This window comes from Gallinula chloropus, assembly GCF_964237585.1.
Source record: "Gallinula chloropus genome assembly, chromosome: 2".
Classification (NCBI taxonomy): Eukaryota; Metazoa; Chordata; class Aves; order Gruiformes; family Rallidae; genus Gallinula; species Gallinula chloropus.
In genome coordinates this window covers 148,028,224-148,045,731 of record NC_140086.1, presented here as the reverse complement: position 1 = coordinate 148,045,731, position 17,508 = coordinate 148,028,224, and the positions used below count along the sequence as shown (strand labels likewise).

The 17,508-nt window shown below is 41.2% G+C and overlaps 1 protein-coding gene across 2 annotated transcripts in view; it reads left to right on the top strand.

Moving 5' to 3' along the window:
* Positions 1-9,836, top strand: part of KIF5B (kinesin family member 5B) — a 30,537-nt gene extending 20,701 nt beyond the window's left edge. The window contains exons 15-26 of one of the 2 annotated variants that reach the window (XM_084280574.1): positions 888-1,031; positions 1,632-1,817; positions 2,051-2,168; positions 2,498-2,559; positions 2,646-2,755; positions 2,951-3,052; positions 4,219-4,279; positions 4,408-4,479; positions 4,635-4,739; positions 5,247-5,463; positions 6,885-7,017; positions 9,250-9,836. In XM_084280574.1, the coding sequence (XP_084136700.1) occupies positions 888-1,031; positions 1,632-1,817; positions 2,051-2,168; positions 2,498-2,559; positions 2,646-2,755; positions 2,951-3,052; positions 4,219-4,279; positions 4,408-4,479; positions 4,635-4,739; positions 5,247-5,463; positions 6,885-7,017; positions 9,250-9,256 (1,317 nt within the window). In that variant the 3' untranslated portion in view covers positions 9,257-9,836. Of the gene's footprint in view, positions 1-887; positions 1,032-1,628; positions 1,818-2,050; positions 2,169-2,497; positions 2,560-2,645; positions 2,756-2,950; positions 3,053-4,218; positions 4,280-4,407; positions 4,480-4,634; positions 4,740-5,246; positions 5,464-6,884; positions 7,018-9,249 lie in introns of both variants that reach the window. The other variant, XM_084280573.1, reaches the window with a different exon arrangement.
* Positions 9,837-17,508: the final 7,672 nt, after the last annotated feature.

Sequence of the window (17,508 nt, the reverse complement as noted above, 5' to 3'; positions counted from 1 at the left end):
ATGTTTAATCTTTACTGGTAACTTGCATCATTTTAAGATTGGATGGAAGTCAGATGATCTGTGGTCTCCCTATTTCAACCAGCATTTAAAATTTGGTGGAGTAGGCTAGCTGTATGTATGATTTTCAAGTATGTGATTTCAGTGTTTTCTGTTTGCTTTTGTTTTTTTTAATTAGCTTATAACTAATCAAGTGATTCTAGTAACATAATTTGGTGTTATGAATAACTCGGTCCACAAGAACGCAGCAAATGTTCTGAGATGTAGCAGTCTGACAGTCAGTGCTCAGTCTGTGACACCAGACCCACGTGGTAACCATCCTTTGGCTGAAACTATAGCTGTAAAGCACTTTTTTTAAACTGGAGAAGAGCAGAGAACTGCTGAGCTGCAGCTATTAACCACAGCAGCTCAAACTAGCTGAAAAACTGCTCCAGAGCTTGGAACTGGGTACTACTTTTAGATATGTAAATAGGAAAGAGTTAAGAGCTCTGCAGGTAAAGATGAAATTATTTTCCTTTTTCAAAATACTGTGAAAAGTGTTGGGCTTGTCCGTGTACCTTTTTCCTACGAATGCAATCCTCTGCAGTATTTAACCATATATAACTCTGAATGCTAATTAACAATATTGATGGCAATTTTGTTGTGGAGTTGCAATATTTTTTGTGAGCTGAAGGCCTCTGTGCCCAGTACTTCACAGTTCTTCCTATTACTCTAGGACTTCTAAACTTTTACTATATGATGTATTCACAGAGGTTGATGCCAGTCTGGTTTTAGACCTAAAAATGGGACATTTCAGTAAAGATACCACATGTTGCTGTATCTAAATGTGAAACTAGTTCTAAAAAACAAGTGTCTTTCCCTTTATTAACATGTAACTTCTTTGACTGTAGGTCACTCTGGCCAGTATAGATGCAGAGCTTCAGAAACTTAAAGAAATGACCAACCATCAGAAGAAACGAGCAACAGAGATGATGGCCTCCTTACTAAAAGATCTTGCAGAGATTGGAATCGCAGTAGGAAATAATGATGTCAAGGTAAGAATTATTCAGTGCAACTTTTAATGCCACGTATTGCACACATACATTGTGAAGAGGTGGGGTCAGTTTTCTCAGTATGGTAAAAATTTTCACTATAGAAAGCCTCGTGTATATTCATAATTTGGGCATAAGCTTGTCTTTGGCTTGTACAGTGACTTTTTGGGTCCCAAACAGAATTTGATTATGTGAAAACAAGGAAGAATGGCCATGACTTTTTTTTTTTACTGAAAAAGTAAGGGTTTCACTCAGTGTTAAACTGCCATAAGAAATCAATGCTGACCAGAAATGGCAATCAAGACATTATTTATTGAAAATGGAATGAGGAATGGAAATAAGAGATCTAGAAAATCACTCTAGAGCAAGAATTTAAGCAGTGTTACAAATCTACTGTGCACTACAATTGTGTCTTCTAGTGACTTACAATGTTTGTGCAAGCTTCTAAATAATTGGTTGGTAAACTTGGAAGTTACATTTTGATCTGTAAATGTTCCGTTGAGGCAGGGGAATGTGTGTTGGGCATTAAGTTGCTTCAGCTTCTTTTAAATTCTGTTTCATTATCTGAGCTTTCTAAATGTGTCATTCCATGCTTTTCAGCAGCCTGAGGGGACTGGCATGATAGATGAAGAATTCACAGTTGCAAGACTGTACATTAGTAAAATGAAATCAGAAGTAAAAACAATGGTGAAACGTTGCAAACAATTAGAAAGCACCCAAGCAGAAAGCAATAAGAAAATGGAAGAAAATGAAAAGGAGTTGGCTGCCTGCCAGCTCCGTATCTCACAGGTAAATGTTTCTTTGCACTGTACTGCTTATGTCCTTTTGAACTCACTCAATCCTGAATAAAGATGTTGTCGTACAGGATAACTTTTACAGATCTACTTCTTATAGTCTTCCTAGAGTTTAGGTGGAACCTATTTTTAAACATGTAACCTGATCTTGAAAAACAAAAATATAAATTGTTTATGCAGATGTGTGATACCTAGTTCAGAAGTAAACAAATCTTTCCATTCTATAAGCACGAGGCCAAGATCAAGTCATTGACCGAATATCTTCAGAATGTGGAACAGAAGAAAAGGCAACTGGAAGAATCTGTGGATTCCCTGAATGAAGAACTAGTTCAACTCCGAGCACAGGGTAGGAATTAACTCCCTGCACCCCACCCACCCCCACCACCATTTTAAGTATGTAGTCATAAATAAGAAACTGTTATGTTCCCCTTAGATTGAAGGGCAGAGCTTTTAGGGTCACTTTTTGCTGCGGAACATGGCATTACTCAATGAGAAAGTTTTTGCTGTTTTATAAGCTGCTATGGACAGGATTAAAGATGTTACTGATTAAATTTGATCTTTGTGGTGAGGGGGGACTTTTTTCCAAATTTTGGGTGAAGGGGCAATTAACATCATCTTCCCTGTGATCACTTGATTACCCAGCTAAAATGTGTTTTCCTCTTCTCTCCCTACTAGAAAAAGTCCATGAGATGGAGAAAGAGCACTTGAATAAGGTTCAAACTGCAAATGAAGTCAAGGTGAGTTCATTTTGCTGTGTTCTTTAAACGCAAACTAGGGTATGGCAACTCCTTAAAGCATGTAATACATACTGGTTTTTTAACAGCAAGCTGTGGAACAGCAAATTCAGAGTCATCGTGAGACACATCAGAAGCAAATCAGTAGCCTAAGAGATGAAGTTGATGCAAAGGAAAAGCTTATCACTGAACTTCAAGAGTAAGTAACTGTCATTATTTTCTTAGTACTAAGTGTCTCTGGGCTGTATGAGTGCAGAAGCACAGTATGGTGGGAAGGAAACGGCATGTATTATTATTATCACCATTATTACCAATGTCTTTCTAAGTTGTGTTGCTTCATTGAATGTCATGCCTGACAGGTTCATTTGCTGTAATATTTACTTTCTGTGTGCAGCCAAAACCAGAAGATGATGCTTGAGCAGGAACGTCTTAGAGTTGAGCATGAGAAGTTGAAAGCAACTGATCAGGAAAAAAGTAGAAAACTGCATGAACTCACGTAAGTAATCCCACACACAGTGGGTTTGTGTGGTAAATGCTTGTGTCTTTTTAAAGCTAGTGACCTGACGTGATGATGTGGCTCTTGCTTTGATATGCTTAAAGGGAGAGGCTTCAGAGCTGCCTTGATGTTTACAGTTGGAAGTAAAATAATGTAAGATAATAAGGCTATGACTTCTTCTAATATGCTATAGCCTGGAGTATTTGACTTTTCAATTGGCAGCTAAGTATTGCATGCTGTAAGACTGCAAGAGGCTTCTAACAGTTCCCTTCTTGTGTGTGGTTTAACTAGTTGGGTGGTTCTAAGTGGCTGATTCTTGATGTTAAATAGTTGCATACTTCATTGAGTAACTATGTACAGTGTATTAGTGAACTGGAGGAAAGAAAAGAGGAAAAGAAACATTTTGGCCATTTAATAGTGAACCCTTCATTTTCATTTTCATGCAGTCTCTGGCCTTCCTGTCCAGTCATAAAAAGTCCAAATTCCTTTCCTGCATACTGTCATCTTAGTAATTGCTCTGCCTTATAACTCTAAGAGATGACATTAGCAGTGCAGTAAATGCTTTCACATTAGATAGGAAGACAGAAGCTCTGTAAAGTCAGAATTTTTAGGTCATATTCCTGTAAATGGAGACTGTTTATGATACTAGCTTTGGCAGATGTGTTGGGGGTGCGGTGGTAGAACAAAACAAAGGAAAAAAATCTTTAACTCTGTCACGTGATGCTTGTCATGTCAGCTGGTCAGAGCTAAGAATGTTTGTAGGATAAAATCTCCCTACAGAGTTATTCTTTGGTGACGTGGTTTAGTGTTGGACTGGGTAGTGTTAAGTGAACGGTTGGATGTGATGATCTTAAGGTCTTTTCCAACCTAAATGATTCTGGTTCTCTTCTAGGAACTTAAAATTTGTGCATCTGAATGTACTTGTTTGTATTCCTTCAATATTAAAAGTAGTAGCCTCTTTTCCTCCTGCAATTCTACCACTCCTGCCCCACATGGTTGTCATGAGTGTGGTGTCATCTGTTTGTTACATCGTTAATTGAGGACTTCAACTGAAAAAAAACACTTTTCATTTGTACCATACGGTGTTTTTTATTATTCTAGTCTCCTAAAACATTAATGTTTTCAGTTTTGCTCAGCTGTTTCAGCATTAATTTATTCTCTTTTAGGGTTATGCAGGACCGACGGGAACAAGCAAGACAAGATTTAAAGGGTTTGGAAGAGACTGTGGTAAGATAGTCAGAAAATGTTCCAAAGCAAATATCAATACTTCCTTTTTTTTACTTTTCCTTTCAGGGGTTTTGGTTTGTTTTGGTAGTCAGTTCGTTTGGTGTAAGTTTTTGATTCTTTGTCTGTAGGCAAAAGAACTTCAGACTCTTCACAATCTTCGGAAGCTGTTTGTTCAAGATCTGGCTACTAGAGTGAAAAAGGTAACTTGGTGTTTCTGAGAATGCTACATAAATTCTGTTTAGAACTAAATTAGGAATTGATCTTTGTGGTGGAATTTTTTGGGGTTGACCTTAATGTGCAAGTTAAAGTTTGTACTCAGCCTACTCTGTCCCTGCCTGTGTCTTTGTTACTACAGAGTGCTGAGATTGACTCGGATGACACAGGAGGCAGTGCTGCACAAAAACAGAAGATTTCCTTCCTTGAGAATAATCTTGAACAGCTTACAAAGGTTCACAAACAGGTACAATAAGGCTTAATTTGTAGTTGTAATTATAACCAAACTACTTAAGGTGCACTTATTGTAGAAGTGGCTGAATGTATACTGGTCACAAAATAACTGGTATAATTAAATACTTATACACCTGGAGTGTGTCTTGATACAAAACTAAATAGACTAATGTTTTCCTGTAAGGTGAATTAATAACTATTTTAAGTGTATGTGGGTATGTAACAAACTACCTGTGTTTAAACTGAAGAGCACCCAAGTTAGTATTTAGAGTTAGTGTGTCAGTCTGGGGGGTGTTTGCTGTCTCACTCTGAAGAAGAACGTAGGCTTTCAGTGCCTGCATTGAGCAGCACGTTTTTCCACAGTAACTGATTTTCAGATTACAATCTTCTTTAGATTCACTACAAGCTTTAAGCAAATACCGTATCCCTACTGCTTTGCCTGTTCCAGGGCAGGAAGGTGCTTGGTTGGCTACCCCCCTGACAGGACATACCAAGAAACTAATGGATTCTGTTTTTGTAGCTGGTACGTGATAATGCTGATCTTCGCTGTGAACTTCCTAAACTGGAAAAGCGACTTCGAGCTACAGCTGAAAGAGTTAAAGCTTTGGAGTCTGCACTGAAGGAAGCCAAAGAGAATGCTTCTCGTGATCGCAAACGGTATCAGCAAGAAGTAGATCGTATAAAGGAAGCTGTAAGATCCAAGAATATGGCCAGAAGAGGACATTCTGCACAAATTGGTTAGTAAAGAATCCCCTGCCCAAAAAAGTATCATCTCTTATTTTTTTTAAATCTTTGTGCACACATACGTCTTTCAACCCCAGTTGGAAGATAGGATGGATTTTCTACTATCAGTTTTTAAGTTTGGGTGGGTGGTGGTGTGTAGTATGGTTGAGGGGGTTGTCTTGCTGTCTCTGGATCCTGTGGGAGAAGGGCAGCCAGAAACCACAACTAACAGCTTAAGATCCCCAGTTGTCTCTTCAGTTCTTTGTTCCAAAACATACAGCACTCCATAGCCTTCCCTAGGGGAAAAGAATGGAAACCTGTAGTAGCTAGTAGTGTTTCTTACTGTGTGGTGAGAAGGCAGTTGTATTCTCTTGGTCTTCTACCTGGCACTATTCTGTGAAGTGCTGAGGGCCAAAAGAGTGTGTGATCTGTGGAGGACTTAACTGTGCCTATTTGATTATTGTTGTAGTAGTAGCTATGGGTTCCAGCCTCTTTGTCCTGAGTCAGGATTTTGGTAATCCATACGATTCTCTTTAAATGCTGATGCAGCTGAAAAGTTTTGCATTTAAACTTCATCCACATTCTGTAGGTCTGCAAAGAACTGATGGAAGTTATAGTTGTTGGGGCATTCTTGATTGCTTCAGGTGGTTGAAGACAGGTGCTTTCATGTCTTCTTTCTCCCAAGTCATCTCCAAGAAGAAAATGGAATTCTCTAGTGAGCTTACCACAGTATAAAGGCTGCTCTTGTATTTAAATGTCTAGTCAAGCTGGGCATGTCTTACAGGAGATGCTACACCTTGAAATGCTTCTGTGCAATCTTACAGATCTTTGTAAAGTTGTACAGTTGTGCACACCCTGTTAAGGGTAGTGCAAAACTGATTGAAAAGAAGTTGTATGTCAGAGCATATGCAGCTGGTGGCATACCTATTAAAACTATGAGCTTTGAAGGTAGTAACAAAAAAGAGAACTCACTCCTGTGGTGGTAAAGAGTTGATGAAGCAGTGTTACCTGTGGATTAACTGCAGAGTCATCAGTGGCTTATCAATCAAGTAGATGTGGGAAATATAGCAGGGTATAATGCGTCCTTACTGGAACATAAAACCTCATGAAACATTGTCTAGTGATGTGTCTTAGTTTTTATTTGCCAAGACAGGACTCTTACAGGGAAATATGTGAGGTGGGGCAGATAATACATATAAAGGTAATCACTGTCAGAAGCTCTATGAGCTTTAATTCCAGCAGGGACAATAAAAGCAAAACTTTGTTTTACAGGACTTGTGATAGCTGATCCTAATCTATTGTCAGAATACAATCTCCTAAACGTGTTTTCTTATTCCAAGTACATTAAATTTCTATACCAATGCTTTCTTTTCTAGTATCCCAACCAAAGGGAAATTGTGATGTATATATTTACATCATATTTCTTTTCATGCAGCTAAGCCTATCCGTCCTGGCCAGCATCCAGCAGCTTCTCCAACTCATCCAAGTGCAATTCGTGGTGGAGGTGCATTCACTCAAAACAGCCAACCAGTTGCACTGCGTGGAGGTGGAGGACGGCAAGACAAAGTGTAAGTTTTGTAGGATTTTTAAATGTAGTTAGAGAAGCAAGGTACATGTACATCTATCTGACTACACTGCTGCTGTTGGCTCGTGTTGTCAAACTGGCATTTGTAAAATGGTGGTTCTGGAATTTTCTGCTGGCATTGAACAAAATGTGAAAGCAGACAATTTGAGATAGTTACCAGTCACAGCTGAGAGCTACGGTTTGGGAAGGGAGTGGGCAGTTTAAATTATTTTGGCTTGCTAGTGTCTATGCTTTTTATTTTTTATATGGCTTTCTTCAGAAAGCATTCAGATGAAATCAATTACCCGGTTCATGTATGTTGTTTATTTGCTGTACTTAACACATCAAACAGTGCAATTGTAGTTAATAATTTGGAAGTATTTAATAGAAAAATGTATCTCTTCATCCAGTAACGGTAGCCTAGCTAACTTCAATTACAGTAACTGTGTTTTAATGAGTGCTTACTTGAAAATGTCTCCTCTCTGAAGTAATTATACATAGTCTGGTACTTAATATGCTTGATGCTCACAGAATCACGTGTCTCTAGTTAATTAACATCCGCATTATAGTTGGTCTGTCGGTCTCCTAACAGTAATGCTTTGCTGCGTTATCTGTCATAGTCTTCACTTTTGAGTGTTGGTATATCTGTTAGGCACTCCCTTTAGTAAAGGGTATCTGTATCTTCAGGTTGAAAATACTCCAGTAGTGATTGTGTGGTGCAGGAATCCTGGGCCCTTCTCTTTTGAAGGGCTCTGGAGCAGATTATGTTGATCTCATTTCCATTTGTTTCTTCTCTTATTACCTGACTGACTTTCCAAAGCTTTTTCTCTAATTTAAAGAAAACCAGACTGTAGTACTAATTAGGATCCCTAGTGATGTCCAGTAGTGTCTCACTTACTAAGGGTTGAAGTGATATATGTACTTTAACCTCAAATGATCAAGGAGCTGGCAATTGATGGATTTTTGATTTATGTTGAAACGGTGAGGTTAATCTTCTGACAGATTGCTGTGTAGCCAAAGCAGCACTCTCAGCTGTCAGGTATAGAGACATCTGAAGGTATGGTTGACCCAGTTTGAGATACCTACTTTAGCACAAGTTTGCACATGCTCTGATGTTGCCTGGAATTCTAACTGAAGGCAGCCTATTCAGTCCCATGCTTCTTCAACAGTATTTACACTATTCAATACTATCAACAGTAAATAACCACATTATGAGCTTGCATTTTGCTTTGCAGAAAAGCTTTCGCTGGTCCTGAGGAATTTAAATAAAAGACTTAGCTAATAGTGAGCTTTTTTTTTACTGCTAAAACCCTGTTTTAACGAAAACATAAAAGCTTCCACGTAATATGCTTACAGAATCCCTTAAGCAGTTTGTAAAGCTTTCATTTAATTCTAATGTCAGTATGTTACTTATTGCTGTAGAACCAAGCAGAGTTTAGCACTTATGGTTAGGAGAGTGATTGTAACTTATTCCAGCTTTCCTGTATTGTCTTTGGAAGACCCTGACCTTTATAGAAGGAATAAAACTTTCTTGAACTATGAAGCCTAAATTTGTTCTGAGCTTGTGAATAATCAGGTAGTTGATGTCACTTTTCTCTGTAGCAATGTCTGTTAGACTTTTTTTGAGGATTAATAGAGATACCAAGTATCTGAACTTCTGGTTGGAGAAGAGCTTTTGGTATGGTACAAACATAATGTACTCTTTTATATTCAGAGACCACCATGTAACAGATTATTCTAGAAACACTAATGAAATACAGAGACGTTAAATTGTTATTTCCCTGTGCAGATCAAACTGGGGGGGGGGGGACACACGACTATTATTCATGCCAAATTATGGTTTTTGTTCCCATTTCGTCTTCCTGAACAATGACATCTAAACTTTGCAGCAGCTGGTAGGCGGTATCCAGACAGCTCTCACTGACCTGGAAAAGTAGCAACAGCTACAGGAAGTGGAGCTGGGTAATAATTGGTTCGTGTTCATAGTGTTTGCTCTAAGACAATCAAGAGTGGGTACTCAGTTTATTGTGCTGTAAACTTGTTGGTAACAGACAGCATTGCTTAAATGCTCTGCATTGGGTAATTTCTTATTCTAAAGCAGATGTTTTATTAGCAGTTACCTGAGCGGTCTAAGAATTGTGCTCTTAAAAGGCTGCAGATGTGGTCTATAGTGAATAACTTGGAGATTTTGGCTTATGAGGTGCAAGCACTAAACTACTTATTTTCTCATTTACAGTTGCTGAGAATTAAATGCAGCGTGAGGAGGATTGGATATCGTGTAGAGGGAGTCATTCCATGACAATAATCTCTCCCTTTGGGGACTGTAGGATTATTTTTTTGAAAATGTATAAATTATACCTGGCCTGTACAGCTCTTCCCCCTTCTACAAATTCTGCTAACTGATTCCCAAAAAAACTAGAGTGCAATTTTGGCGTCTTGAAAAATGACATGTTACTTTAAAAGTGTAGCTCTGCTCATCACACAGTTTGTCTTTCATGTCTTAAATTTAGTCTGCACTGTGCCAAGCTGAATGTACGTTGAGAAAATCTTAGTTCAAATTTTCTAGCTTAATTTGTGTACATCTTATTGTCCTAGGGAATGTGCAACAGTGTTTAAGTATACTTTCATTTTATCACTTCACATAACACTACGTGTCCCACTGAATTAGAATGGCACTCTGCATTACATTACCATTTTCCTTTGGAATGCTACACAGAGCGTTGGATCGAAATCTCTTTGTACAGTGTAAGAATACTGAAGTGTGCTTACGACAACTGCCCTAAGGCACCGCGATCGCTACACCACAGAACTAAAGAGTTCAACATGAACAAGGCTGTTTAACTGTTATCTGATTAATGCCCGTTTATCGGGTAATTTAGAATTAAATATTGTACAGTAATAAGAGTAAATCTCAGTTTACAAAAAAGACTTTGGCAATGGATTATCCCATCTGTCGTGTTCTTGATTCTACACACAGTACAGTCTGGTGGAGTGAAAACATTCTGCTTCATTCTGATGGGCCTCTCTGTCCATGTGTCTGTATCTGTGATGGTTGGTTCGTTTTTGCTATTTTGTAACAGCGAAATGAACACAATCTAAAGCTTAATGTGGTATTCCACTACACCCACCCTGTGGGAATTTGGGCTAAAACTTTAACTTTCTGTTTAAAAAAATTCAGCAACTGGCCGATGAATTTAGATACATCTGTTCTTAAAAAGTTGCATCCTTCATTAGTTATCTGGAAATCCCAGAGAAGTATTTGAAAAAAATAATAAAATCAGTAAAGTACTACCCTGAATTGTATTTGTAATCCCTTTGTATGTAGGTATATGAAATGTCCAAACTAGTAGTTGTTGAATATTTTTCTTCTCTTTGCAATAAAGTCCATAAAGTGGCTAACAAAATGAAATGGGTTTTCTGTTTTGTTTTGAGCTCCAGTACTTCTACTGAGCTGAATCTGGGGTTTGAAATTTTATAGTATAATTTTGCCTAACTTATTCATAGGGTTTAGCCACTATAATTTTTAAGACAGGACAGCCTTCTAGAAATTAGTTACCAGGTCTTTGAGGAAGAAGGAACTTTGTATTGCTGAAAGAATTCAGTGGGCTTTTCAGACCCAGTTGGTACCACTTTGTGTGCTGGCCTGAATTCTTTGCTGGATATTTGCCAGTTATTGTGGAAACAGTAGAGACTGTTCAGAGCGAGTCACTTTCAATTTTTATATTATAAATAGACAAAAATATTTATATTAGGATGGAGTGTAGTCAGATTTTAGACCTTGAACCACTTTTTTCTATGGTAGTCTGAACTTTTTAATAGTTTGATTTTTAATGGTTGAGTGTATCGGTCAGACTTCTTACCACTTTGGAGTTTTCAGCTTTTAAGACTTTCGTTCCTTAAGGCTGCCAAACACTCTGAACTTGCTGTTGTGTTAGAGCACATTAAAGACAGCATGCTGAGGAAAGGAAAAAAAGAACAGCAAACTACTTTGAATGAAATTCCTCATAATCGAAGCAGCACTTTCCATTATCTTAATGTTAACTACAGGTGTTCAGCCCTTCATTTGTTAATTAACTGTAAAAACCAAAAAAACCCACTTCCTTTTAAAGTACATTCAAATGAAGCAGGATTTTTTCTCATGCCTGTGAATGGGGGTTTCATTCCTGTAGGTAATTATCCTGGGTTTTGGTGCTGAAAATTGCTGTGCTTACAAATAAAAAAATAAAAAGTTAACTAGCCTGTAGCTCAGTGTACATCACCTTTTTGTATTTAAACTTTTTTTTTATTTTAAACCTTTTATGAAGTTTACCAAGAACTGCCTCTTAAAATGTAAAAAAGAAAAAACAGAACAACCCAACAACAAAACAGTGTTGTTGTTGTTGTTGTTGTTTTCTGGTTTGGCTGTCATAAGTCAGCCAGACAGGACAATACTGTTTTTTGTAAATTAAAATACTCAGTCTATACAGGGAATGTTCAATACTGCTGTTTCAACTGGCAGACTTTGAATGGTTCTTATTTTTATGTTCCTCTAGATCATATTTTTTAAAAGATGGTTTAGGATAGGAACTTAGTGAAATAATATTTATTTCTGGTGAACAACTAAATTATTTGCATAACTTAAATGCTGACTCACTGCTGTGTGTAACTCTAAATTTGACATGAGAGGACAAGTCTACCTGTGGAATATGATTTAACTTCAGTACACTTAAGATGCATTAAAACAATTGGTTTGGGGAAGACGCCATATAGTTTTAACTTACCTGCATGCTGTAAATGTATTTGTGTTTAAATAAAGAGAAAAAAAATCTTTGAACTTTGTGCATTTATTCAATCCCAGTGCTTGTTTGTGAAATTGTGTGATATTTTTCACTTGATAGGTTTCATGACCTCTGTGAATTGTGATCACGTGATGTCTCTAACCTTATTCCAGTCTGCTAAAAGTAAGATTTCCCCCCACCCAAACATGAGTTTTTAAGTCTTAGTCTTGAAAAGGTTGATAGAAAAAGCATCCAAAAAAAACCCAAAACAAAAAACCTTAGCAGTTGATGCCTGTGGAAGTTCAGGAATTGATTACAGGCCCAGTACATCAGAACACGAACCCCTTTCCTCAGGCGTCACATTGACCTCTCCCAAAAGCACACCCCTGTGTAGTTCATAACTTCAGTATCCGTTTTCAATGGCTTCTCTTAGTTGTGTATGTTTTGTTTGCTTTAAAAATAAACAACTGACCAACAATCACGTTCCACCCTATCTGTCCTGGATACAGTAAGTGACACACTTAGAAGTATTCTTGCTTGGCACAGGGTGAAATTCTCTGCAAGGAGAGATTTCCTTTTGCTCAAAGCAGCTGTTTTGTTTCCAGTGCAGTGATTCCTGTCTTAGTATTCAGCTGCTTTTTAAATAACAAACCCCGGCTGTGATCAGGAGTTGGGTATGTCAGATTATTGCCACATCTATTCAGGGGAATTTTTTATTTTTTTTTTTTTTAAATGATTACTTTTTAGATTAAGTGAAGCCAGGCTAGAAAAAAAATGTACCTTTTTCTTCACAGGAGCAGAAGGAAACTTTAAGAACTAGAGGAGATTGCCTTATTTTGGACTACTGGCATACACGTATATGTATGCACCATAGTACCATAGATGCACTTACCTTCCATACTTCCTATTTTAAAAGGTAACTTTGACATGAAATAGTGTTGAAGCTGATCCAGGGTTTGGGCATGTGATGTGCATTGGGTTTAGTTCCTGAGAAAGCTAAAGTCCAATTTTAAAGACTGTTTGAGATGACAATGCATTTTGCATGTTGTAGGATGCACAAAGCAGTGGGTACCTGCTTGGCTCAGTCTGCAGATTACAGTTCCTGAAACCTGCCTGTCCATCTGTAGCACCTGATGCCTGTGGTACTTTTGGTGCCAGCCCCAGCTGCTTGTGCTTTATGTACTCCTGGTTAGCCAGGGAAAAAATAAAGTGAAATGGGGATCTGCTATTCTCCCAGTCTGACAGTACAAATGGTTGGCTGGGTTTGGACCGTGAGCTCATCTAGGTACATCTGTCTCTAGAGGTAACAGATCCATGGCTTGCCTGGGAAATCAGTCAGATATGATGATGCTTCTCATCAGTCTTTGGATGCATTTCCTCAGAGGCTGTCTTGAGAACGGTGGGAGTTGTCTGTACAGTGATGCTCAAACTTCTGCTTTTATCCATGCAGAATGGTGTGGGTTGGAAGGATCTCAAAGATCGCCTAGTTACACCTGCCCTGCTATGGGCTGGGACATATTCCACTAGACCAAGTTGCCCAAAGTTCCATCCAACCTGGCCTTGAACACTGCCAGTTCAACTTGGATGGCTGTCTTTAGAATCCAAGTAAACTTGTCTTGGTTTTTGTTGGAAAGGAAATCCCATGAGTTACTGCTTGCCTTGTGAACCTCTCTTGTTTTTTGAACTTGGCTTCTGCTGATTTGGCGATCCCTTGTTGTTCTTTGAGACATTAAACCTTTTGCAACATTTCTGTGGTACCTGGACTTCTGTAGACCCCTCTCAAGACTCATTTTCCTTTCCTAGTTACCTGTAACAATTGATTATTTTTCTGAGTGCTAGTGAGCTGATTTTTTTTATGGGGCAATCTAGTTAAATAAGGCTGCAATTGTCTTCTGGATCATTTTCTCAGAAAAAAAAAAATTAGCTAAATATATAGAGCTTCGATATGTATATAAATAAAAGCATAAAGAAGGTCTAGATTTAAGTCTGACAGCACAGATATATAAAAATACCTCTGGAGGAGAAATTACATCTGTAAAACTGCTCAATAATGAGCTAATCTGATAGTATAAAGCATTTTGTAGTGTATGCTGTTCACTGAGGATGGCTCAGTCACTGGTGAAGTGCTCACATTTGAGTAGATCTGCATCTCTACTAGGGGATGACCAACTCAAACCCTTTTAACTGAAGACAAGGACTATGTGATGCTCAAAAAGGAAAGTAAATTTTCTTTCACTCAGAAGATTATCAGCAATGGCACGACCTGAAATTACTTCTGAAATTAAGAAAAAATGTTATTACATCTCTGACAAGGAAAAACTGCAGTTACTTGCACTTATAACCCCCAAACTGCTCAGGAATGCCTTGACAGAACAAGTTTGTTCTGTTGCCTGGCTTGGGGATGCTTCCCTCTTGAAGGCACCAAGCTGTAACACCTATTTAGGAAGTGTCAAAATGCATCACAGCATTTATCTTGTGCCAGGTACAAAACTGTCTCAGGTCACTTAGGAATGTAGTATAACCTCACTAAATGACACAGAAAACACACCTGGAAGGCCATTACTGAAGACTGATGGGTATGTCAGAATTTTGCGCTGATGAATCTTCCTGAACTCCCAACAGGACTATTCATGATTTTATCTTTAACCGGTCCTTGCTGGGGGCAGTGACAAGTGAAGCAGGACTGGGCAGGGAGAGTAATTTGAGCTGCCAGCTCCTTTTATCAGTCCATTACGAAAGTTGAAGGTGCAGAGTATGTCAGCTGGGCCATCCAGTGTGATGAGAGAGGGAGAGTCACCTAAAGAAGAAAAATATGATGCAAAAGAAGATAAATATGTGAATGAGACTATTGTTACAGGCTCTATTGCTCTATCTACCTCAGAAAAAAAGAGGCTAATGACTATAAAGGGGGAAGACAGGGCTGTTGCATAGCATGGTGTGGTATGTCTGCCCCTGGATGCCTTGCAGGTGTACGTTTCAGCCCCATACTCCTGTAGGGTTCACTGTGCTTGAATGATGTAGACTTACTGCAGAATGGAGCTAAACCCATCAACTGCCTTCAACTAAGGTACCCAGGGAAGTGTTGATATTACCTCCTACAAGCAAGAGAAGCATAACCCATATGTCCACATTCCTAAATCCACAAAGATGGGTGTGGAAATGGCATGGAGGTGCCCCCAGGTGTGTGTTTCAGCGAACTATTTCCACAGCATCTGGGAGCTGCTGTGCTGCTCTGTAGTCAACTCAAGACTGTCTCACAGTGAGAGACATACACTTCACAGCTGATAACACCCTATAGCTGCTGTTCCAGTAGATGCCTGATTTGGTTTTTGTCAGCAGCAGCGTTAAAAGCGTGTTAAAAGGTGTATTGGCAAAGTGTGAATGGCAGTGCTGGCCTGGCTGCTTAACACCTTCACTGAGAGGTCCATCCAGTTCTTTATGGCCTTCATCAACAGGTCTGGTTGGGGTTGTGCTGCCAGCACAGGTGATTTACAGGATCACTCAGCATCCTGTTATCAAGCAGCATTATTTGCAGACTATTTTACACTGGTCTTTTCCTGAGAAAGGTATAGATGATTCTTTAAACATTTTTCCTGTAAGAAATACCCTTCAGCTGAAATCAGGACAGATATGCTTCCCGGGGAAAGCTTGTTTCAACCACAGCTTAGTGTGAGGCCTTTCTGGCTTTAGTGTCTGCTGCCTTCAGCAGCCTGCTGACTGTCTATGGTCTCTACGGCCTGGCTGCAGCAAGGTGACCCCCTTCCCACTCCTGATGGAAGAGAGAAGCTCCTTTGGAAGAGAATGTCCTCTTGTATTGGCTTTCAGAGCTTCACTTTGCCAGGTTTCCACCTACTGCTGGGTTATTTTGCAGAGGCAGGATGCCTCCCTTTGCTCACAAGTGACGATACAGGAGCCTTGGTCCTGCCACTGCCAGCCTCAGCCCCTTGCCACCTTTCCCTTGAGACTGGAGGGCTCCCCCTTGCCTGCCTTGGGACCCTGGCATGGGTGACTTGTCACTGTGCTGGGAAAAGGAACGAGCTGCCTGCTTGTCTGGGAAAAAATATGTATTCCTGCTCCTACAGGTCTCCATTTCCCTCTCTGGGAGGCAGCGTGCCACAGGAGAGGGGCCAAACCCCTGTTCCTCGAGTAGAAGCACAGGCCAGGCTGTGGAGTAATGGGAGTTCCAGGTGTGGCACGTGTCACTTCCCAGGTCTGAGATACCTCTGCGAGTAAAACCCAAAGTTTTCCCTCTGTCACTGCTGATGTCTGCTTAGCTGTCCGGAAAGGACTGGTTTGTCAGTGAGCCCACACTGTGACTGAGAAGTGTGAGCTAGACGTGGCATGGCACTACTTGGGGGAGTAAAACCAGCCAGGGTTAGAGTTTCAGCTAGGCATAGCTAGATAGGAAGGACCAGACACTAACTAAACCTTCACAGCCCCCTTCTGCATGTACTGTGTCGCCCCAGGACCTCAGGGGTGTGGAGGAGACGGCTGAGGTGGGAATAGCGAGGTCTTGTGCTCTGAGTGAGACCCGCTGGTGCAGGGACCCGGCTGCTGCGGGCGATGGAGTGTCAGCCCCCCCCTCTCCCCTTGGCTTGGGCCTCTTGCCCGCCTCCCACCCAAGACCCGCGTTCGCGCCAGGCCCTCCACCTCCCAGGCCCGAGAGCTGCGCGGCACGGGCACCTCCCGCCCCACGGGCCGGCCGCTAGGGGGCGGAAGGGGCCGGCGCGGCGGCAGAGGGCCGGAGGCGTTGGGCTCGCAGGGGTGCCCGCGCCCGCGGCGGGCTCAGCCCTGGTTACCGGCCTGTGATTCTGTTCCTCGCCCCCCCCGAGAAGGCGGCGTTTTCTCGCAGGTTTGCCGGCCGGCGGGCAGCGGCCGGGCCGCGGCGCGGCTGCCTCGTCAGAGCTCTGGGAGCTCTCGGCAGGCTGCTGGGCGGTGTCTTCCCTCAGCCGTGCTGGTGTGGTCCGCGCGTCCTGCGCTGCCACAGACCTGTGTCCCGCCCCGCGTTTCTGAGGGGCCGCTGCAGCAGGAGACCGCGACGTCTTTGCCCCTCAGCGCTGAGTACGCGACGCCAGCCCCTCCTGGCCGCCAGCCCCCGCGCCCCGGGGTGCCCAGCAGGCCGGCGGCCTTCCCCGGGGCTCGCACGGAGCCCCGTGTACCCCTAACCCCCCCCCCAACCCCCGTCCTCCTCAGTACCCGTGTTCCCAGCCTGCCCGGATGCATCCCGCTGCCAGGAGAAAGGCTGTGGGCTTGCTTCAGGTGCGGGATGGCTGCGGGCTCCCCTGTGTGGGACCTTTATAAAGTCGCCCAAATAAAGCCCGCAGAGTTGGTGCTCAGCCCGCACAGCCGGGTCGCTCTCCTGCCGCCATCAGAACAAGGGCCGTGTGTCGCCAGAAATGCACCTGCTGTATGTCCTGTGCCTTTCTGTGTCCTGGTACCTAAAGCAGAGACCACAAAACTCCTCTGTCCCGCTGAGCTGCATACAACTGAATCTCCACATTAAAATATTGTGAAAAGCTGCTTATTTTGTTTCTGAACCAGAATATTCTAGGCATTTTCCACTCTATTTAATTTATTTTTTTTCAGGAAGATACTTGGAAACGTCACAAAATGTGGTACTTTATTTGAACTGCAAAATAGTGATGAAAGATGCAGAAAGTCAGGGCTGTGCAGTGGGTGAATCACTGATATCGAATCCACTCCCAGGTGAAGCTCTGAGACATTCCTAGTGTTTTTCT